Source organism: Erinaceus europaeus, chromosome 15, assembly GCF_950295315.1.
Source record: "Erinaceus europaeus chromosome 15, mEriEur2.1, whole genome shotgun sequence".
NCBI lineage: Eukaryota > Metazoa > Chordata > Mammalia > Eulipotyphla > Erinaceidae > Erinaceus > Erinaceus europaeus.
The window spans coordinates 61,401,450-61,424,504 of record NC_080176.1 but is presented as its reverse complement, the minus strand read 5'-3'; the positions used below and the strand labels follow the sequence as shown (position 1 = coordinate 61,424,504).

General features: G+C 49.7%; 1 protein-coding gene across 4 annotated transcripts in view; it reads right to left on the bottom strand.

Moving 5' to 3' along the window:
- Nucleotides 1–10,961, bottom strand: part of ARK2C (arkadia (RNF111) C-terminal like ring finger ubiquitin ligase 2C) — a 61,807-nt gene extending 50,846 nt beyond the window's left edge. For all 4 annotated transcript variants that reach the window (XM_007515946.3, XM_016185115.2, XM_060173822.1 and 1 more), the window contains exon 1: nucleotides 10,761–10,961. In XM_007515946.3, coding sequence (XP_007516008.1) covers nucleotides 10,761–10,821 — 61 coding nt within the window. In that variant the 5' untranslated portion in view covers nucleotides 10,822–10,961. The remainder of the gene's footprint in view (nucleotides 1–10,760) is intronic.
- Between the last annotated feature and the right edge of the window lie 12,094 nt (nucleotides 10,962–23,055).

Genomic DNA, 23,055 nt, shown 5'->3' with positions numbered 1-23,055 from the left:
TCTCACACACACACTCACACACATACTCACAGACACTCACATTCTCCCCACACCCTTACCTTCCCCCAGAGTCACAGTACCCAGTTCTGTTCAGCAAGACCGTCTGCCATAGTGGACAGGTAGGGTTGGCCCACCCCTACATCCATTCCAGCTTCCCTTCTGGTGAGTGTCACTGAGTCTGAGGGGGCTCCCATCCCCAGGGAAGAACCTCTGTATAACTGGCAGGCAGTTTATGCCCCAGCCTCAGGGTTAGGGACTAGACACTTAAAGACCATCATCACCCACAGAGTTTGGGAGCAGAGCCCATGGGGCAAGGTCCTGCCCCCCATACACACAATACAAGGCAGGGTGCCCTCCTCACACACACACACACACACACACACACACACAGCACAGGGCGGGGTGCCCCATACACACAGCACAGGGCAGAGTGCCCCCAAAACACAAACAGCACAAGATAGGGTGCACCCCCAGAGCAGGGTACCCCCAACACACACAGCAAAGGGCAGGTGGGGATCAGCAGGGTGGGTGGGAGGCTGATGTGGCCTGGAGGCTCTCGCAGCTGGGGAGGGCGGTGCAGAGCTGAAGCCCAGCCAGCTCTCTGGGGGCAGGGGAGGACTTGCATCCTGCCCGACACCCAACTCAGCCCGAAGGGAGCAACAGTTGTACCCAGTTTCCTGCCCCTCCCTGACACAGGTGTCTCCATTCTCACTTCCTCCCAGCCTGGCAATTCTCCCGCCCCCTCTCCATGCAGCACCACTTCCTGGGCTGGGAGGACTGGGACACCCCGGCAGTAGGGACAGTAGCCACAGGCTGCCTTCCTGGGAGGCTGCCCCCAGCCCCTCCCTGTCTCCAGCAGCACAAGTCAGAGGGATCTTTGTGGGAAGGGGCTTCTTAGAGCCCCAGATCTGTCCCCACTGTCTTAGCAGGAGCCCCCAGAGTCCCAGATGCCCCCCCAACACAGTACACAGTAGCCTAACCATGGACATGTCCCTGATGCTGCCCATGAAGACAGAGGTAAGGCCAGCTGCCCTCAGGAGAAAAATCACAGCTCTGGGGGGTGGGAGAGGGGCAATTAGGCCAGTCATCTCCCTTGGCTGATAGCAAGTGGAGGGCCAGAGTCGCCATTCCACCCATCAGCACAGGGAGGATGGCAGCACACTGTTCCCACTGGGCCGTGTGGCAGGAGTGTCCCCATGAAGCCCAGTGGTTAGTATCACTGCCATCTTGGCAGGTGTCTGGCTTTGTGTGCATGACTCCCCGTGACCAGTCTGCCAAGACATCAGCCAAGAGCCTGTCACCCTCTTCTGATGGAAACTGAGACCTGAGAGGAAGTGTGCTTGCTCACAACCAGTGGAAGGACAAAGGCTAGGGCTCCGGAACACTTCACCCAGACCTTCCTCCTTCCCAAGTCTCTCACCTGCTCTCTCCTCCTGTTGTCTGGGAAGGAATGATGGCAGGCAGAGAAATCCAGGAGCTGTCACACCCACTCCACTAAGCCCCCCCCACACACACACACTAAATAGCAGCAAGAGGCAAGGAAGGGGCAGTTGCACCAGCAAGGGGGCGTCTGCAGCTCAGGGCTCTCTGAGAGCACTAGAAGCCATGGAGCCTGAGGCAGAATCATAAGCAAGTGGAATATTATGCAGCCACCAAAAGTCAATCTTGAGAGAGTTTGAAACAAGAAAGTCAAAAACAAAAAAAAAAAAGCGATGCCTGAGAAAGCAGTATAGTGAGATAAAAGCTGCCTGCGAGACCGTTCAGTGAATGGAGAATACAAACGGCACCTGCCTGTGTTTACAGTCTATTTATCTTATACCTACCTGTTCATACGCACACAGAGAAGGTCTTTCATTACCCTTCATTAGCTCTTACTGAGAACTAGCTGCCTGAGAGATATTTTTTCACCCTTTTGTTTTCTAAACTTTCCAAAATATGATTCTATTTATTCCATAAAACAAGAGGCATAATTTCTGAGAACTTTGCAATTATATAAGAAAAAGTGGGGCTGGGCGGCAGCACACCTAGCTGAGCGCATGTGTTAACAATGCGCAAAGACCCAGGTTAGAGCACCCAGTCCCCCACCTGCAGGGGGGAACATTTTGTAAGTGGTGAAGCAGTGTTGCAGGTGTCTGTCTCTCTCCCTCTTATCACCCCTCTCCTTGTCGATCTCTGGCTGTCTCTATTCAATAAATAAATGAAAATAATTAAAAATCTTTAAAAAAAAAAAGGGGCCTAAGATGTGCTTACCACTTGCCAGCCAAAGTCCCAAGAAGGTGACACATGATTATTAATGTGGTGATCAGATCGTATGCACAAGCACAAGCACTCACATGCATACACACTCATGCACACATACACTCACTCACACACACACTCTCAGTCACACACGTACACACATGCAGACACTCTCACACATGCATGCACACATACACATGCACTCCATACATTCACACGGATACTCACATACATGTGCACACATGTACACACACGCCATCCCAGGAAATCACCAGGCCTGTTCCTCATCAGTATGTGGGCTGAAGGACCCCCGCTTCCAGTCTCTGCTCTTTTCCCAGCAGGCCCTGCAGGCATGGAGGCAGGGCAGAAGCTGGGACCCCCTGTCTTCACCTGGCCCCTACTTCTCACTCAGCTGTTTACCAGCTGGTTGGGGGAGTGGAGGGCAGTGGCCTCAGTTCCCGCCCACCCAGCCCCCAGTTACCTCAATTGATCTGCTTTACCCCCCCCACCAACTCTGCTCTGGGGAGCCCCCCAACTCTGCCTTCTGTGGGTGAGGACAAGCTTTCTGCACAGTCATGGCAGCAGACACCTTGGCACCTGCTCTGGGCACCTCTTCTCCACAAGGCCATGGCCCTAGCACCTGGACTGGGCACCTTCTCTCCACAAGGCCATGACCCTGGCATCCACGTTGGGCACCTCCTCTTCACAAGGCCGTGATTCCACAGACACAGGGATACAGCTAGCACAAAGGGTCCCTGTGGTCGTGAGGTTGCTAGAGGCTGAGCTGCAAGTCAAAGCTATGTGTGCAGGACCTGTGATAGGGACTTGAGGTTCCATGAGCTCTCTGATGGCAGCGTATTGTAGAGATGAGAAGTTTCCAAGCCTGCAGCAAATTTCCTGTACCAGCCAGGGGCAAGAAGTCTCAAATCCCAGGCCACCACCACCATGCCCCCACCCCCACTGGGAGCATCTCATCCTTGGCCTATCTTCACTGGGGTCACCTCCTCCCAACCCTCTGCTGGTCCTCCTGGCCTCACTCTCCAGACCTCTGTCACCTCTGCTCATCCTCTCAACCTCATTCTCCAGACCTCCTCAGGCCCCCATCACCTTCTTTCATCCTCCCAGCCTCACTCTCCAGACCTCTTCAGTCCTCCCTGTCACCTCTTCTCATCCTCCCAACCTCATTCTCCAGACCTCCTCTCATCCTCCTAGACTCACTCTCCAGGCCTCCTCAGACCTCCCTGAAACATGACATACAGGCCGAGCCCAGCCATCTTCCCAGCAGAGAATCTTCCTTTTCCCAACTCTGGGTTCCCATCATTCCTGGAAGCCTGCCCTGGCCTCCTCCTGAGCCTCAACCCCCAATGGTCACCCCTCTCCATCAGCTGTAGGAATACTGAACCTCCATTTTTCCCAGCGCTCTGAGGGGTTAAAGGAGCCTGGACTCTACTGGAGCCTCCAGACGCCTCAGAAACTCCTCCCCCATCTCGTCTCTACACCTCACAATGCTCAACACCTCCAATGGTCTCTCACAAGGATGCTTCCACAACAGGACCTCACAGGGCTTTCGCTAACTGTGTGAGGCAACACACATGAATGTGCAACCCCCACAAACTCAGACTCGCACACACACAATCACACACACTTACATACATAGACACGCATGCACACTCACACAGTCATGAACATATTATCACACACACTCAAGACACAAACGCACATTCACAGACACACACATTTACATACATACTGACACACACAGTCATACACACATGCACTCACACACACTCAGACTTACACATACACACACTCACTCACTGAGCCTCCCTCCTCAAGCACTTTCCATCTTACCAAGTCAGCAGAGCCACCTGGAAGCCCCCTCCCCCTCTCCCTCTGTCCTCACCTCACCCTTTGAGGTACATCCTGTGACAACCCCTCTCCTCAGCCCAATTCTGAGGAGGTCCCCCAATTTTGAGGAGGTCCCCCAATTCTGCTTGGCCCTTTGGGCCAGTCAACTCCTGCAGTTGTGGGAAGTGAAAGGAAGGTGGCCACCTAGCAAGCCCTGGGAACCTGCGTGTCGGGCACCTGGTGACAGTCACCTGAGTTGTGGGAAGTGAAGGGGACAGGAAGGCAGCCACCTAGCAAGCTCTGGGAAACTACTGTATATTGGGCACTGGCTGACAGTCACCTGAGTTGAAGCTCAGAGCCATAGTGTAAATCACCACCCAGGTTGAACTAGATGGGGACCCCAGCCCTGGAGTCCTTCAGGCCCTTTCCACCTCACCTCAAGACACCCTGCCAGACTGTCTGAGGCATCTGACTCCCTGGGCACTTCCCTCCCAGCTGCAGGGTGCACCCCCAAGTGTACCCCATGTGCACCCCTCCTGGCTTGATACCAAGCAGAGAGTCAGTGAACACTTACTGACTAGATGAACAAGGGTGTGAGTGATGGAAGGCAGGACTGGATATAGGAAGGCACAGACTGTGTTTATCATGGCTGACTTTTCCTTCCTAAACCACCATCAAATCAGAGCCTCTGCAGGCCAGTTCTCTCCCTGCCCCTGGATTCTCTCAGAAATAAATTGGCAGGACCGTGGCTAACACATGCTGGAAGTTAGCAAGTGTGTTTCACATCCACACCTTGTTAGGAAGCTCAGGGTCCCTGGAGAAACCAAGGCACATGTGTATCTGGCACACAGGTGTGACAGAGGTTATGCAGGACCGAGAGGACCAGGGTCACCCTCTGGAGTCAAGGTTTCCTGTCGCCTGACCTGCTTGGATTCAGCAGAGCTGGTCCCTCCCCACCCCCAAGAGCCAGTAACTCCCTCACTGTACCGATGCTAAACAGGAGCCTGGGAAGAGTGGAACAGGAGAGGAACAGGCTGTCACAGGAAGAGACAGCCAGTCTGCCATCTGCATGTTAGGGTGCTGACACTCCTGTTGACCTCTCCCCTCCACACACACCTTGAATGATCAGCGTTTTATTTGCTGCTTTGGGGGGCTGCATGGAACTTAGCCTGATGCTACCAGAAGAACTCTTGTGTTCAAGAAGAGCCATGAACCAGATAGAGCAGTCCATCGTGTCCCGGTCTGTGCTACAGGGTCTGCAGGACATGTGGCTTTTCCAAAATTCTGGAGTCAGAAGTTATTAAAGCAGATAGGTGTCAGCTGGCTGTGAGAGTGGTTTTCAGGAGGATGGAAATGTCCGCTCAGGAAATTCTGCCTTTACATGGATGTGTTTATGTTTATTCTGACAGTCTGGGTGAAAAATGTAATAGGCACTTAATAAATTGCTAAGACACAAATTTCTGTGAACCCTCTAGATTTCTCTCTTATGGTCAGGTGACCAAGTCATCTTCAAAATGAGTTGGTCAAATAACTCACTCATGCCTGATATCAATTTAGGAAAATTAAACCTTGGAGTTAGTAATGTCAGTCTAACTACTGCTCTAGGATGAAGTGGGATGGGGGGGCAGCTGCATTGGGGGTGGTTTGATTGCTCTGTATGAACTGGGGAGTGACTGCTTTCTCAAACAGGGAGCACAATCCAAACGCAAAGAGGAGGAGGGGGAGGAAGCAGAAGCCCCAGAGGCCTGTCTGTCTCTTCTGGCACAACTATGGCACGCGCCTACCCAGGGAACTGGCATGTGTGTCCCTGTGTCATGGTCCAGCAGCTCGGCTTCCCCACCCAGGCCGGGCCTGAGAACAAAGGACCCGGAGAAGCAGGGACCATCTTGGGGAGAGAGGAGATTCGCACCGAGACACAAAGAAGGCACAGAAGCACTGTGGGCAGACGGGCACACTTGTCTGGGGGAGGAAGCGGGCAGAGGGGTCGAGCCAAGAGACGACCCCAAGACAGAGAGGAGGAGGCACGGTGGTTAGGGAGCAGCAACTCCATGATGATGAGCCCCGAATTCCCTTGGATCAACAACTCCCTTGGGTCTCCAACACCCCTTACTTGGCGAGGCCTGTTCCAGGCTGAAAGGGGACAGGAGAACTGACAAAGGCTGGAGCTGGGGTTCTCTGGGGTGGCGGGGGGTTAGCTCTCAAATGTGAATGTGGGGAAACACGTTTTTGGAGTTCTTCTTTAGTTCAGTGTGGTTGGGGTTGGCCCCTCCAGATCCCCAGCCCCCCCCCCACACACACACACACACACACACTCAGACAATGGCAGAGATCCGGCTACCAGCAGCACCGAGAGGCAGCTGTCAGGGAGCTAGGCTCTAATCAGCTTTTGTTGGCTCCCAGCCGGCAGTGGGAGGGCACAGACCCTCTTGTTCCTGCGGCAGCAGGTCAGACGGCCGCCTCTCTGGTGAAGTGGGAGGGGGGGTCCACAGACTTCTGTTTCAACCCTGTTCTTGAAATGCAGGGTTTCAGTGTGCAGCTTCCACTGCAGGTCCCAAGCATGTGAGCAGGCACCCAGCAGCACTAAGTCTAAAACCCAAGGTCGTGTTTTCATGCCGTCCCCAGTGTGACTGATCAGGACAGCCAATCAACAGGAAAAGGGAGAACATAAAAGGTAAAGACACAAGTGGAAATGGTTTTGGTTTTGGGTTTTTTTTCCAAGCAAGTCAAAAATGCTCAAAGATCGCTAGTTAGGAGTAGTCTCCCTGTTCTCCACCTACGTGTCCAACCGAGCCCCTCGGCTCACCCACGTCTAAAACCGAGTGACCCTCTGGGAACCTAAGATGAAATGTGGAGGTTTCGGGTGGCCAGAGAGGGGTTCTCTCTGTGTGACTGAGCTGTGTGGGTGTGACGGGGCCACTGAGCACTGCCATCACCCCAGCCCCTGCCACCTGCGGTAAAGCTAGACAGGGACCCGACGAGATTGCAGTCACTGTATCTATGCACGATAAAAGGGGGAGTGGACGCGGAGAGGAGAGTCAAAAGGCAGGCAATCACTCAGACCTGACAATGGGAGTGGGGGGGGGCGAGGGTGGGAGAGGAAAGCAGGGGTCTAACAGCAGGGAGCGACAATAAATGGGGAACAGCAAGAAGCACACTGGGTTAATAGAGGAAACTAGTTCTTTATTGAGATCGTATATTAGTATTAGTGGATTCTGTGTGTAACAATGTCATCATGCACACGATACAAAAAGGAAAAAAAGAAAAAAGAAAGAAAAAAAGAAAAAAAGGCTGGGCCCACCATGCTTTGGAGGTAACAGAACAAAAGCAGCGAACAGTGAGCAGATGGCCCCAGCACACGACCACAGGACGGTTCAGCAGGGAACGCCTCTACAGCGCAGTACATTGTCCACTGGGGGTGTAAAAAATACAGATCATGCTTCAGTTTTAGTACAAGAAAAGGTGGAAAAGATACACAACCAAAAAGATATTCCATACAGAAAAAATTACCCACAAAATAACAGGAAGTCTCGGCACAGCAGAACACGCCCTATCCCTGTTCAATGGAAAACCATTTTGCTGGGAACCCGCTTTGCTTTGCTTTCATTTTTAATTTTGTTGCCCTCTTCCCCCACCCCAGTCTTCATTTATTCATTCATTTATTTATTTATTTATTTTCCCAGATCACCAAACGGCTGTCTGGGGAGGCCTCTTGGGAGACCTGATTCCAGAGGGGCCCTCTGAGAAGGGCTTTATTCTGTTTGCTTTATTGCCACTGTTTTGTTCGCCTTTCAAGCGGGTCTGAGCAGCGAGGCAGAAGGGAGCCGGCCGGCTGTCACAGGGGCAGCTCCGAGGGGAGCGCCAGGGCGGCTGTCCAGAGATACTCTTGACAATCAAGTCAGCGTGGCTGTGGCTCCTCCTTAACCCCAGGACACTGTGGCACTGAATTTTCAGAGGCTCAGAAACAGCAGCATCCATCATCTCCTCAGAGACTTTCACATAGTGATATATAAATATATATATATATATATATTTTTTTTTTGCCTCAAACAAAATGCAGCCTCTTCAGTTCTGCCTGGAGCTGCCAAGAAACTGGCCACCCAGATAATTTGGAAATGGGGTGCTACCACCCCCCAAGCCAAAGCAAAAGGAATCCACTTAACAGGGATTTACAGTGCAATGTAATTGGCTAAACAAGATGAAGATACAAAATGGTTATTTCTCTACATCTATTCTGAAATGGCCTACTTTCTAGCTACTACAATGGAAACTAAAAAGAACAGATTCAGGCTGGCAAACTAGCTAACAGTTTTACAAGAAGATTGTGGTTTAGGACCTTGTTGGGTTAAGCATTAGTATCCTCTATCGGAAGGTCATGAATTCTTATCACATTGTGTGAAATTTCCCCCACAGCCTGACTCACCCAGCACGTTTTGTTTGGTTGAGATCTTTGTTTATTTTTTTGTTGTGTTTTTGGGTGGCTTTTTCTTTTGTGATGGTAGGGGTGGTAGTGGTGATGGTTTTTAGAATAAAATTTAAAGGCAGATGAGCAATCTGAATTTCAAAGCAAGGACCCTGCATGCTGCAATGGCATTTAGAGATGGGTGGATTGAGCACGGTTTAATCAGGATAACTGTACTTTCAGGCTCAACATCCTCCTTCATCATTTTTGAGTTTCTGCCTCATATAACACTGCATGCCCATTTTAAGAGGAAACACCAAGTACTGAGACATGATTGATTGTGTACTGGGGGGGGGGTTGTTTCCAAGGAGCTGGGGTGCAACCCCCTTGACTTCTGTTCCTTATACCCCACCCCACCCCAACCCGGGGCTAGGCTGGCCCGAGATAGAGGATACTGCAGCTTAAACAGCAATGGCTTCCTCAGATGGACACAGGAAATGGTTAAGAGGGTGTCACAGTGCAGCTAAATGCGGAGCAGAAGGGTCACAGCGCACAGCAGCGAGTTGACCATTCACTGAGCTACACGATGAAGAAAAAAAAAAAAAGATTTGATAAATGCAGAATGTCATCGTTCCATCATCACACACAAAAAACCCTGCAGTCCAAACAGGCCTAAGGGGCTCTCCTGGCCTTTGGGGTGCTGGGGAGAGGGGGCTGGGACAGCTGGGCTGGAAGAAGGGGGAGGTCAGACCCCACCCTGACCCCACCCTACCCCCACCCCCCCACCCCCCGGGCTGAGTGAAGCAGCCAGGTTGCCCTGGGCACAAAGCAGACGACATCACTGTCACTTGTCACTGTGTGCAGGGGTGGAAGTGCTGGGGAGGGGGGAGTAGAAACATGTCCAAGGAGAGAAGGTAAGAGGTAGAATACAGAAAGGACAAAAAGGGAGACCCTAAATGCATCTCGGATCTGCCTGGGGAGGTGGGAGCTTCTGAGTAAAAGAAAATGGAAGAAAATGTGAAGGGGGAGGGGAGGGCTCAGCTATTGTTGTAACCAAATGTAAAGGGTTGTGGGGGGAAGGGGTGCAGGGAAGGGGCCGTGCAAATACCCACCCAACCCTGCAGATCACAGAAACCCAGCCCTGCAGCCCGGTCACCGCCTGGCCTGGGAGTAGCCTCCCTCCTCCACGCACAAAGCGACACCCCGGGGGGCCTCCACTGGACCTGGGTGCTTGGTGCCCATCACTGGGGCCCTGTGTACTTGATGCCTCCGGCCTGGTGCCCTTGGACCGAGCTCCCTGGGGCCTGACACCCCTCCCTGGGGTCTGACACCCCTCGCCTGACCTTGGGATCTCAGAGTCCCAGGGCCTGACAGCCCTCAGTGGGGCTCTGGGTGCAGAGTTCTGGGGTCTGACACCCCTCAGGGAGGCCCTGGGTGCAGAGCTGCCTCTGCAGGGCGCACATGCACAAGCGCTAGGCCATCTCCAACCAGTAAATGCAACTGTCACACAAAGGCTATTTGGGGGGGGGGGAAGCACGAGACATGAAAAGGGTTAAAAGGAGCAAAGATGGGTGGGGGTGGGGGCTGGGGCATGGGACCCAGGTGGGGGGTCCAGCCCACCTGGGGATGGGGGGGTGCGGAGTTGTGCCTGTGCTCACCAGAGGGAGGGGGCTGGGACATAGGCCGGGGATCCTATGAACCCAACAGAAGGTGGGGGGTGGGGTTCGGGTATGGGACCAGGGTGGCGGTCCTGCCCATGCCCACCAGGGGTGGGGTACCTGCTCACCAGGGACTGGGGCTGGGGTCCTGCCCACCAGATGTGGGGGGTCCAGCCCACCAGGGCATGGGGGGCTGGGGGATCCTGCCCTGGGGGGGGGGGTGGCAAGGACCTGCCAGCGGTCTCAACGACCGAGAAAGAAAAAAGGAGAAATGCAAACACAGCTGACAGAACACACAGCTCCGAAAGCATCAGCTCGACCCGAATGCGCGTACCGGGCTCCAGGCAGCCGCCCTCCGGAGACGGGGTCTGCGGCCGCGGCGAGGATGACAATGGGGCGGGGTCCCCAAATCCGATAAGCCCTAACCTCACCGCGAGACCTTCCGCTCCTACAGGGAAGCCCCCCAAGCTTGGGGTCCCCGCCCCAAAGGGAAAAGCCCCGGCTCGGCCCCTGCTGCCCCCGCGTCCCCGCAGGTGACCCCAGCCCCGCGGGTGACCCTCCCACCCCCGCAGGCGACCCCGCCCGCAGGTGCCCCCGCCCAGGAGAGCGCGCGATACCTCGGTTGCGCACGGAGCCGAACACCGGGAGCACAAGGTAGCCGACGTGCACCAGGACCATCCTGGCTCCTCGCGCGGCGGCAGCGGCGGCGAGGCGGCTCCGGGGCGCAGGCGGCGGGACTGCGGGTGCCGCCGGGGCGGGCGGCGGAGTGCAGGGCGGCGGGGCTGGCGCGGAGGCCGATGGCCCATGGAAAGGCTCCCTGCGCGGCCCCGCTCGACATTCAGAGGCGCTGCGGCCGCAGCTGCCGCCACACAAAGGCGCGCGCAGCCAATGGGAGCGCTGCGCGGCCGCCGGAACCCGGACAGCTGGGACCCGGCGGGGTGGGCGGGGCGGCGGTGGGGGCGGGCGGGGGGTGGTGGCCAATAGGGGCGGAGGGGTGGGCCTTAGTGGGAGTACAACCAATAGTTGCGGGGTTGGGCAGGTCTTGGAGGGGGTGACCAATAGGCGCTGGGCCGGGCGGGCGGGGGGAGAATGGCCAATGGGAGCTGTGATGGGCGGGGCATGGATGGAGGAAAACCGATGGTAGTTTAGTGGGGCGGGGCTGAGTGGAGGGGAGACCAATAGGCGCCGGGAGGAGCGGGGAGGGGCGGGGTTTCAGTAGCTGGGCTCAGCCCGTGGGGCGCAGTGAAGACTGCTAGCCAGCTCCCAGTTGGGCGCAGTTAGGGGCGCGGAGGCCGCCCACCGAGAGGTACGAGCACTCATGCCTGCGCTGATGCTCTCGAGGAGGGGGCGGAGTGGAAAGCTAGCGAGCTGCAGAGCACTGGACCTGAGAACTGCCACCCCACGTGCTCACACCCAGGACAACGCACACCCTTCCCCGCCCCCGTCCCCCCTCCCGTCGAGCACCAGAGGGACTCGCGATGCTGATGCACACTCGTAGGGGGAGACAGCATAATGGTCATGCAAACAGACTCTCCTGCCTGAGGCTCCGAGGTCCCAGATTCAATCCCCAGCACCACCATCAGCCAGAGCTCAGCAGGACTCTGGGTAAATAAAGAAAATTAAGAAATCTACAGATCCGCCGGCGATCAGCCTGGCCGCTCTTGCAGAGCGCAGAACTCGCAGTGATTGTTAGGTCAAAGCCCATCATGCAGAAGGTGCAGGATCTGTGACAGGCGTTGAGAGACAGCAGCCGCCCTCCCCAGCCCACCACATCCCGGAGCCACCGTATCTCCGGGCTCGGCTCCGCGAGCCACGTGTGCGACACGCCCCCTCCACCCGCCTGCAGAGCCGCCACCCCAGGGCCCAGAACTTCTGCAGGCCTCACAGCTGGGTACCCAGCCTGGTGGTCGCTGAGCCCTAGCCTGTAGGCTCCACCCTGCAACTCCTGTTGTCATCTGGGCCTCTGAGCCCACCCCATAAGAGAATGCCCAGCACCCCCCTCAGGCCCGACTCCCAATCTGCTGGGTGACCCCACCCGCGAGGGAAGAGACCAAGGAAACTTCCCACAGTGGGGCCTGTCTTCAAACCTCATGTGGTTCCTTTATTTAGATTATTCTGTTAAAAGAAGAAACAAACAAACAAAAAACTAGGGAGTAAAATCACAGAACAGGGAACTGGATGGTTCTTTTATTTTATTAGGGGATTAATGTTTATTGGAGGATTAATGTAAATTCGACAGTAAATACAATAGTTTGTACATGCATAACATTTATCAGTTTTCCACATAAAAATACAATCCCCACTAGTCCTCTGTCATCCTATTTGGACCTATACTCCCCACCCCTACCCCAGAGTCTTTTACTTTGGTGCAATAAAACAACTCCAGGAACTGGATGATTCTAATCCAAGCCACCCTGCTTACAGCTGGAGTTGGGGGTGAGCACCCAGTTGGGCACCCAGGACGTGGGGAGATGAGGTAAGTGCTCTGGAGACCCCAGCCCTTGAAGAAGGGAGGGAGATCCAAAATACAAAATCAATCACCAGAACGCTTGTTGGATGCAATCAATCTTCAGCACAAGGTGCCAGGCAAGAGATAGCCCAGGAAAGGGTGTTTAGCCCAGAGCTGGGCAGGAGGGAGGGCAGTTAGCATTTACTCCAGAAAAGTGACTTCTCAGCTGCCGCTTAAAGAAGGAAGAATGGTGGGGGCCGGGTGGGCATGCACCCCATTAAACACATATAGTACTAAGCACAAGGAACCCGCAGAAGAACCAGCCCCTAGTTCCCCACCTGCAGGGGGTATGCTTCGTGACCCTGAAGCAGGGTTGCAGGTGTCTCTCTCTCTCTCTCCTCTATTGCCCCTTCTCTCCCAATTTCTCTCTGTCCTATCCAATAAAATGGAAAAAAATCGCCTCCAGGAGCAGTGGATTCGTCATGCCAGCACAAAGCCCCATTGATAATCCTGGAAGATTAAAAAAGAAGAGGAAGAGGACAAGGAAGAAGGGCAGTGAAGTGAGGCAGAGGAGTAAACAAGAGAAGTCTAGCTGGATTTTGCCAAGACAGGCAGCAGGCTCCCAGAGTCACTGGCAAGGTAGGGCCCCAGAGCACTTTTTCCTCACAGACACAATCACAGGGACTCCTCACCCCTTTCCCACTGTCCTTAAAGAACTCAGGGGTGAAGGCAACCAGGGGACCCTCCTAACAGTTCCAAGGCCCACTGTTTCTTATTTAGAGAGAGAACAGGGCACTCACCGCCATCCAGGGAGTTCAGTTCACTCTCTTGTTGCTGCTGCTCTCCTGTTAATCTTGGGTTGGGACCCAGAGCTTCTATATACCTTGCCGGGTAGACGCTGCACCATGGAACTCTCTTTCTGGACCCCAAGTCCTACTCTTAATGATCATTTCAACCCCTTTTCGCCTCCAGTGCTATCCCTTTTGTCCTTATCTGTCAAAGAAGCATAGTCCACTGGGGATTGGGTGGGGGCACACCTGGTTGAGCGCACATATTACAATGCTCAAAGACCCTGGTCCCCACCTGCAAGGGGAAAGTTTTGCAAGTGGTGAAGCCATGCTGCAGGTGTCTTTCTGTCTCTCCCTCTTATCACCCACTTCCCTCTCAATTTCTGGCTGTCTCTATCCAATAAATAGATAATTTAAAAATCACATTAAAAAAGAGAAAAAAGTCCCCCGTTCATTCTAAAGAGCAGGGGCTGGGGCCAAGCAGTGGCACACCAGTTTAAGTGCACGTAGTATGAAGTGCAAGGACCTGCTTAAGGATCCCAGTTCAAGCCCACATCTCCCCACCTGCAAGGAAGTCACTTCACAGGCAGTGAAGTAGATCTGCAGGTATCTCTCTGTCTATTTCCCTTTCTTCCCCTCCTCTCTCTATTTCTCTGTCCTATAAATAATAATAATAATAGTCTCAGGAGTAGTGGATTTGTAATGCAGGCACCAAGCCCCAGCAATAACCCTGGAGGCAAATAAATAAATAATAAAGAGCAGGAGCCAAGTTGTGGCACACCATAGAGTCCATGTGTTTACAATGCACAGGGACCTGGGTTCAAGCCCCTAGCCCCCATCTGCAGAGGAGAAGCTCCACAAGCAGTGAGGCAGTGTTGCAGGTCTCTCTTTCTCCCTCCCCCACCTTTCTCTTTTTCCTCCAGGGTTACCACTGGGGCTCCATTCCTGCACTATGAATCCACAGCTCCAGGCAGCAATTTTTACCATTTTTTTTCTTTCTAATTTATACTTGATAGGACAGAGAGAAATTGAGATGGGTGAGGAGATAAAAGAAGAGAAGGAGACACACCTTAAGACCTGCTTTGCCACTTATGAAGTTCTCCCATCCCACATTTGGGGAGTCGGGGGCTCGAACCTGGGTCCTTGCACATGGTAATATGTACACTTAACCAGGTATTTCACTGCCCACTCCCCTTTCCCTCTCTATATCCCCCTTCCCTCTCATTATTTTTTTCTCTGTCTCTATCCTAATAAATAAAATAGAATATGTATTTTAAAGATCTTAAAAGATTAAAGTGACCTTAACAAACACATCACTACTAGACCACCCTGTTCCACTTCACCCTTTGCCAATAGGTGGGATTATCTACTACTTTTTATTTATTTATTTTCTTTTTTGTTGCCCTTGTTTTTTTATTGTTGTAGTTATTATTGTTGTTGTTGTTGATGTCGTCATTGTTAGATAGGAGAGAGAGAAATGGAGAGAGATGGGGAAGACAGAGAGGGGGAGAGAAAGATAGACACCTGCAGACCTGCTTCACTACCTGTGAAGCGACTTCACTGCAGGTGGGGAGCTGGGGGCTTGAACCAGGATCTTTACACCGGTCCTTGTGCTTTGCACCATGTGCATTTAACCCGCTGCACTACCACCCAACTCCCTATCTATTATCTTTTTTTAAGCCAGTGCACTGCTCAGCTCTGGCTCATGGTGGTGCCAAAGACTGAATCTGACTCCTCATGCATGAAAGTCCATTGTGTAAACCACTGTGCTATTTCCCAGGCCTGTCTACTGGTTTTTAAACATAACATTTTTATCAGAAAGATTTTCCCTTCTTGTTACATGATTATCTTCATGATTTTCATCTTAAATATTTTCCTAGTACTCTAGCAAGTGCATGCACTGTGAGGTAACTTAGCAAGACTCTATTCTTGGCCCTTAATTTGCACCCAGCTCCATAACTGCAGTGCACATAATGACTCCTTCGTGCCGTTGTGTGTTGTTTGTGTTGAACTATGAACTGAAAATAAACTTCTAGGCTTAGCACTCCTATGGCCACAAGAAAGGAAAATTTGAGGGTTCTCGCCCCATATTTCTCTAGAAAAAGACAGCACTGCTGTCAGTACTACCAGCAGCATATGCTGTGTCATGCACTGTGCTTCACTCACTTGGGGTAGGCTTTCCTTTTTTTTTTTTTTTTTGATAGAGACGAAATTGAGAGGGAAGAGGAAGATACCTTCAACACTACTTCACCTCTGCAAGTGGGGACTGGGGGCTTGAACCAAGTTCTTTGTGCATGGTGATGCATGCACTCACCAGCTATGCCACAGTGGTTACACAATGGACTTTCATGCCTGAGGAGCCAGGTTCAGGCCTTGACACCACTGCGAACCAAAGCTGAGCACTGCCTGGGCTTAAAAAAGAGATAAAAGCAGGGAGCCGGGCGGTAGTGCAGTGGGTTAAGCGCATGTGGTACAAAGCGCAAGGACTGGAGTAAGGATCCCAGTTCGAGCCCCCAGCTCCCCATCTGCAGGGGAGTCACTTCACAGGTGGTGAAGCAGGTCTGCAGGTGTCTGTCTTTCTCTCCCCCTCTCTGTCTTCCCCTCCTCTCTCCATTTCTCTCTGTCCTATCCAACAACAACAACATCAATATTAACTACAACAATAAAACAACAAGGGCAACAAAAAAGAATAAATAAATAAATATTTTTTAAAAAAGATAAAAGCAGACAAAATGTGTGGATTATAATGGATAGTCCCACCTACTGGCAATTTATTGCCAATCTTCCATTATACTGTAACAACTCTATACTGTAACAACATTATACTGTAACAAAGGCTTATGTCTCCAAACCAGTCACGATCTGACGTCTAGGAGCTTCGTTGGAAAGGCCCTCAAGGGCTGATCCGCTTTGAAAAGACAGAGACCTGGGAAAGCGTTGAGTCAAAGAAGCAAAAGCGTGAAAAATGTTAGGAAGGAAATGGTGAAAGAGAAGGAGCTGGAGAGGGCTCAGGGTTGGAAACAAAGGAGAGAAGAAGGGAAGGAGGAGAACCGAATGGGAAGGAAAAGAATGAGAAGGAGGGTATAGGAAAGAGGAAATGAGGAAGGAGGAGGGAGTATTGAAGCTTCAGCAAGTGAGGCTGCAGCAGGGAGCTCAGGACCCTGTGCTGACCTGGAGACTGGGGATATGTCATGAGTAGAACCGGCAGGACCTTGGCTGTCCACCTGTGTTCTGCACACACACTCACCAGACAGATGACCCTGTGAGGTCTGTGTCATTCTCTATAGAGTCATGGACCCACAAAAGATGAAACAGGCACTGGAGCCTCTGACCCCCATTTCACAATGTCTCAGGGAGATTCTCTGGTCAATCACTGCAGCTCTCTGGGAGTGAGGTGGGACCCTGGGATTATTCTGGGGAAAGAGATGGAAACAGGAGGGGTCAGACAGCAGCACACTTGATAGAGTACATGTTATAGTGCATAAGGACCCAGGTTCAAGCCCCCAGTCCCTACCTGCAGGGGAAAAGCTTCATGAGCAGTGAAACAGGGCTACAAGTGCCTCTCTGTGTCTCTGTCTCCCCCACTCCCTCTCAATTTCTCTGTCTCTACCCAATAAATAAATAAAAGTATTTAAAAAACAGAAACAAATAAGATGGAAGCAGAAGTGATGTGCGATGGCTTGCTTAGGAAATAGAGCTCGTCGCTAAGAAATTACTTTTCTTAAGTTGGTAAGTAGAAAAACTCAAGTACGGACCCCACTTTTTCTCCGCAGACTATCTCAGAACCATGAAATGTTGATGTGGGAACATTTCTCTTTATAAGAGTATTGACTAGTAAGTGAAGAAACTAAGAACTAGCAAGGGGTGGAGTGAGAAGACACTCTTAATGATGAGTTCTCTTTTTTTTTTTTAGTATTTATTTATTTATTTACTTTCCCACCGCCCAATCTCCATATCCCACCCCCTCCCCCGACAGCTTTCCCATTCTCTATCCCTCTGGGAGCATGGACCCAGGGTCATTGAGGGTTGCAGAAGGTAGAAGGTCTGGCTTCTGTAATTGCTTCCTCGCTGAACATGGGCGTTGACTGGTCAGTCCATACTCCCAGTCTGCCTCTCTCTTTCCCTAGTAGGATGGGTCTCTGGGGAAGCTGAGCTCCAGGACACATTGGTGGTGTCTTCAATCCAGGGAAGTCTGGCCAGCATCCTGATGACACCTGGAACCTGGTGACTGAAAAGAGAGTTAACATACAAAGCCAAACAAATTGTTGAGCAATCATGGACCCAAAGCTTGGAAAAGTGGAGAGGAAGTATTAGGGAGGTACTCACTGCAAACTCTAGTATACTTCTGCTTTCTTACTTTGGTGCCATACTCCAAATTCAGTCAATTTCTGCTTTGCGTTTCTACTTCTTTTTTTTTTTTTTACATGCATAACATTCCCCAGATTCCCATTTAGCAATACAACCCCCACTATTTCATTCATCATTTTTCATGGACCTGTATTCTCCCCACCCACCCACCCACCCCAGAGTCTTTTACTTTGGTGTAATACTCCAATTCCATTTCAGGTTCGACTTGTGTTTTCTTTTCTAATCTTGTTTTTCAACTTCGGCCTGAGAGTGAGATCATCCCATATTCATCCTTCTGTTTCTGACTTATTTCACTCAACATGATTTTTTCAAGGTCCATCCAAGATCGGCTGAAAACGGTGAAGTCACCATTTTTTACAGCTGAGTAGTATTCCATTGTGTATATATACCACAACTTGGTCAGCCACTCATCTGTTGTTGGACACCTGGGTTGCTTCCAGGTTTTGGCTATTACAAATTGTGCTGCCAAGAACATATGTGTACACAGATCTTTTTGGATGGATGTGTTGGGTTCCTTAGGATATATCCCCAGGAGAGGAATTGCAGGGTCATAGGGTAGGTCCATTTCTAGCCTTCTGAGAGTTCTCCAGACTGTTCTCCACAGAGGTTGGACCAATTGACATTCCCACCAGCAGTGCAGGAGGGTTCCTTTGACCCCACATCCTCTCCAGCATTTGCTGCTGTTACCTTTTCTGATGTGTGACATTCTCACAGGAGTGAAGTGATATCTCATTGTTGTCTTGATTTGCATTTCTCTGACAATCAGAGACTTGGAGCATTTTTTCATGTGTTTCTCGGCCTTTTGGATCTCTTCTGTGGTGAATATTCTGTAGTGACTGGTACCAGCTGCTCCTATCACCGAGAGTCCATGGAACAGAGTGTGCATCCTGCTAGAAGAGCACACTCTTATCTCTGAAGTGGGCAGCACCTAATGGGAGGTCTGGATCTTATTCTGAGAAGCACAGAAACCAGAAGACATATTAAGAGGTATCATTGGGTCTAATTAGCAAAATCCATAGCATGCAAGTCCAAGGAACCAGCCCCACTATCTTCTTCAAAACGTCAACTATAAAGAAAACGGAAGGGAGGGTTGGCACACCTGGTTAAGCGCACACATTAAAGTGCACAAGGACCTAGGTTCAAGCCCCTAGTCCTCACCTGCAAGGGGAAAGCTTCACTAGTGGTGAAGCAGGGCTGCAGTTATCTTTCTGTCTCTCTCCCTCTTCATCACCCCCTTCCCTTTTTATTTCTGGCTATCTCTATCCAGTAAATAAATTGATAATTTGAAAAAAGATTATATATGTGTGTGTGTGTGTGTGTGTGTGTGTGTGTGTGTGAGTGAGTGTGTTACAAGAAAAGGGGGGGAGACCAGGCTAGGAAGACAGCATAAAAGTTCTGCAAAAAAACTTTCATGCCTGAGGCTCTGAAGTCCCAGGTTCAATCCCTAACACCACCATAAGCCAGAACTAATCAGGGCTCTGGTCTCAAGATCTCTTGTTTCTTTCTCTCCATATTCCTCTCTAAATAAATAAGTACATAAATTGATATTATTTTCTAATCCATCTTTCTAGTCCTATTCTTAACTCTGACACCATCTTCCCAGACAATACCTTTAGCCCACCTGCATGGTAGCTATTAGGCTCAGGCAAAAATTACTAAAGTTATGGGCCCTTAGAACATACCTAAAACAGACTTCCTAGCTTCTTCCCACATGAAGACCCCTGTTTTTATCTGCTATGTTCCTGTTTTTGGTTCCTGTTTATTAATCACTTTGTCTGATTTATACCTTACTGCCTTTCAGCCACCAAATTGAAGATGCTGCTATGATTCCATCCTGACCTCCCTGGGCAGAAAACCTTATCAATGTATCCTGGAACCTCACCTCTTTTGAGCCCTCCCCCACTAGGAAAAGATAGAAACAGGCTGAGGGTATGGATCCACCTGCCAATGCGTATGTCCAGCAAAGAAGCAATTACAGAATCTAGAACTCCCACCTTCTGCATCCCATAAAGAATTTTGGTCCATACTCCCAGAGGGAGAGAAATGTTAGGGGAAGATGACCAGAGGGCACTGAACCCCAATTCCATCAGAACCCAGAAAAAGAAGAGGAAAAAAGGAAGGACACTCAAAAATGTGAAGCCAGGGGAACCCTGGATGCTGTTGATGGGAATCTAAATTAGCTCAGACCCTCTGGAAAACAGTACAGAAGCTTCTCAGAAAATTAAAAATAGAACAAAGATTTTTTTTCACTCCTAGATTCTACCAGGAGAATACAAAAACATTATAAATATAGATATGTGCATACCTACATTCACTGTAACATTATTTATGATGGCAAAAATGTAGAACCAAGCAGGAGAGAAAGTTCAGCGTGTTAGAACACAAGCATTGTATGCCTGAGACTCCAGAGGTCTTGAGTTTAATACCTGGTACCACCATAAGGCAGAACTGAGAAGTGCTCTGGCTTCTCTCCCTCTCTATACAGAAAATAATACCTTGGGATAAGTATAACAAAAGAGACAAAAGCTTTCTGCCATGAAAACTGGAATATTGTTAGAAGAGACAGAGAAAGGTACAAAGAAATAGCAGGATGCCCCGTTCATAGATTGGAAGGATAAACATTGTTAAACATTGATAAACATTGATAAACATTCTGTACCATTCTACAGAAAGTAATTTCTATATACAAGGCAATCCCATCAAAATCCCAATCAAATTATTCAGTAAAATAGAAAAAATAGGGAGTCGGACAGTAGTGCTGCGGGTTAAGCACATGTGGTTCAAAGCGCAAGGACCGGAGTAAGGATGCCGGTTCGAGCCCCCTGCTCCCCACCTGCAGGGGAGTCGCTTCACAGGCGGTGAAGCAGGTCTATAGGTGTCTATCTTTCTCTCTCCCTCTCTGTCTTCCCCTCCTCTCTCCATTTCTCTCTGTCCTATCCAACAACAAGACATCAGTAATAACTACAACAATAAATCAACCAGAGCAACAAATAAATAAATATTTTTTTAAAAAAATAAATAATGCTAAAATTTGTGTGGAACCATAAAAGACTGCAAATTGTCACAGCAATTCTGAGAGGAAAGGAAAATAAAGAGACATAATGCTCCCTGACTCCAAGTTTACTACAAACCCAAAAGTCATTAAAGTATAAAAGTACTGGGACAAAAACACAACAGAGGCCCCAGAAGTCAACTCAGATGCACACAGAACTCTACATGCAACAAAAGAATTCAGGTAATTCCGTGGAAAAAAAAAGAAAGAAAGAAAACCTCTTCAACAAATGGTGAGAAATTAATATTTAAAAGTAAAACAAAAATAGTTAAAAGAAATCATGTAGATTAAAGGAGCTGGCCAGTGGTACAGCGGGTTAAGTGCACATAATATGAAGCGCAAGGATCCTGGTTCCAGTCCCAGGCTCCCCACCTGCAGGGAAGACACTTCACAAGTGGTGAAGCAGGGCTTCAGGTGGCTATTTTTCTCTCTTCCTCTCTATCTCCCCCTCCTATCTAAATTTCTCTCTGTCCTGTCCTATAAAGTGAAAAAAAAAAAAAAGGCCACCAGGAGCAGTGGATTTATATTACCAGCACTGAGCCCCAGTGATAACTTTGGTGGCAAAAAAAAAAAAGTCATATAGCTTAACAACAAAAATCCTAAGACAAAGTGGTAAAAGAAGGGGTCAGATGGTGGCACATCTGGTTAAGTGGTCACATTATAGTGTGCAGGTACCCAGGTTCAAGCCTTCAGCCCCCCAACTGCAGGGGGAAGCTTCATGAGTCATGAAGCAGGGCTGCAGGTGTCTCTCTGTCTCTCTCCCTCTCTCTCTCCACTCCCATCCCAGTTTCTTTCCACCTCCATCCAATAATAAATAAAAATATATATATTTTTTTAAAAAACAAAGTGGTGGTCCAGGAGGTGGCCCAGTGGATAAAGCATCGGACTCTCAAGCATGAGGTCCTGAGTTCAATCCCCGGCTGCATATGTACCAGAGTGACGTCTGATTCTTTCTCTCTTTCCTCCTATCTTTATCATTAATAAATAAATAAAATATTTATAAAAAAAACCAAAGTGGTAAAATATCTGAAGAGACAGCTCTCTAAACAAAACATTCAAGTTGTCTGTACACATAAAAGATGAGAATGTCCTACATCCCTTGACACTAGGAAAATGCCATGTAAGACTACATTGTGCTACCACCTCACACCTGTGCTAAGCACATTCACTCAGAAAGTGAATGGCCTCACTCATATGTGGGGTGTGAAGGGCTGAGGAGAGGGAACAGGTAAAGTCAAATGCGAACAAGGTCTTTGATGGAAAAACTGAAGTCAGAGTGGGGAGGAGCAGGAGACTGAACAAGTGTAAGGACCCAACAGACATTGTTGGAGAGATATTGATACTTTGGTGACACATCAGGCAGAATTGTGAATTTACACCTATAAAGCATACAACTTGTAAACCAATGTTACCTCTCAACTAAAAAATAACAAACAATAACTGAAAACATTAAAAAGAATACTCTCAAGTTATTTTATAAAACATGTATAGGGAGTCAGGCGGTGGTGCAGTGGGATAAGCGCAAGTGGCGCAAAGCGCAAGGACCGGCATAAGGATCCCGGTTCGAGCCCCAGGCTCCCCACCTGCAGGGGAGTCCCTTCACAGGCAGTGAAGCAGGTCTGCAGGTGTCTATCTTTCTCTCCCCCTCTCTGTCTTCCCCTCCTCTCTCTATTTCTCTCTGTCCTATCCAACAACAACAACATCAATAACAACAACAACAATAAAACAACAAGGGCAACAAAAGGGAGTAAATAAATAAATATTAAAAAATTAAAAATAATAAAACATGTATAAAGGATGACAGAGGACCTAGTGGGGAAAACTGAGAAATGTTATGCATGTGTAAACTATTGTATTTACTGTGGAATATAAGACATTAATCCTCCAATAAAGAAATAAAAAATAAATAAAACATGTATTACATGAATGACAAAATCAGAGGCATTACAAGACAAGGAAATTATTATCCAATGATCTCATCAACATGGATGCAAACATCCTTAACAACCTACTGGCAGAAACTTAGCAGTGCATAAAGCACATAAAAGTAGAATTTTATCTCAGCGCTGTGTGAGGTTTATCCCAGGGGAGCTTGGCTCAACATCTGAAAATCAATCCATATTATTCACCATATTGACAGGCTCATAAATAAAACAGACCAGTTTACTAAATACAAAAATACATTTGACAAGATCTTATATTTGTTCACAATAAACATTCTCAGCAAACTAGGGACAAAGAGTTCCTTTAACCTG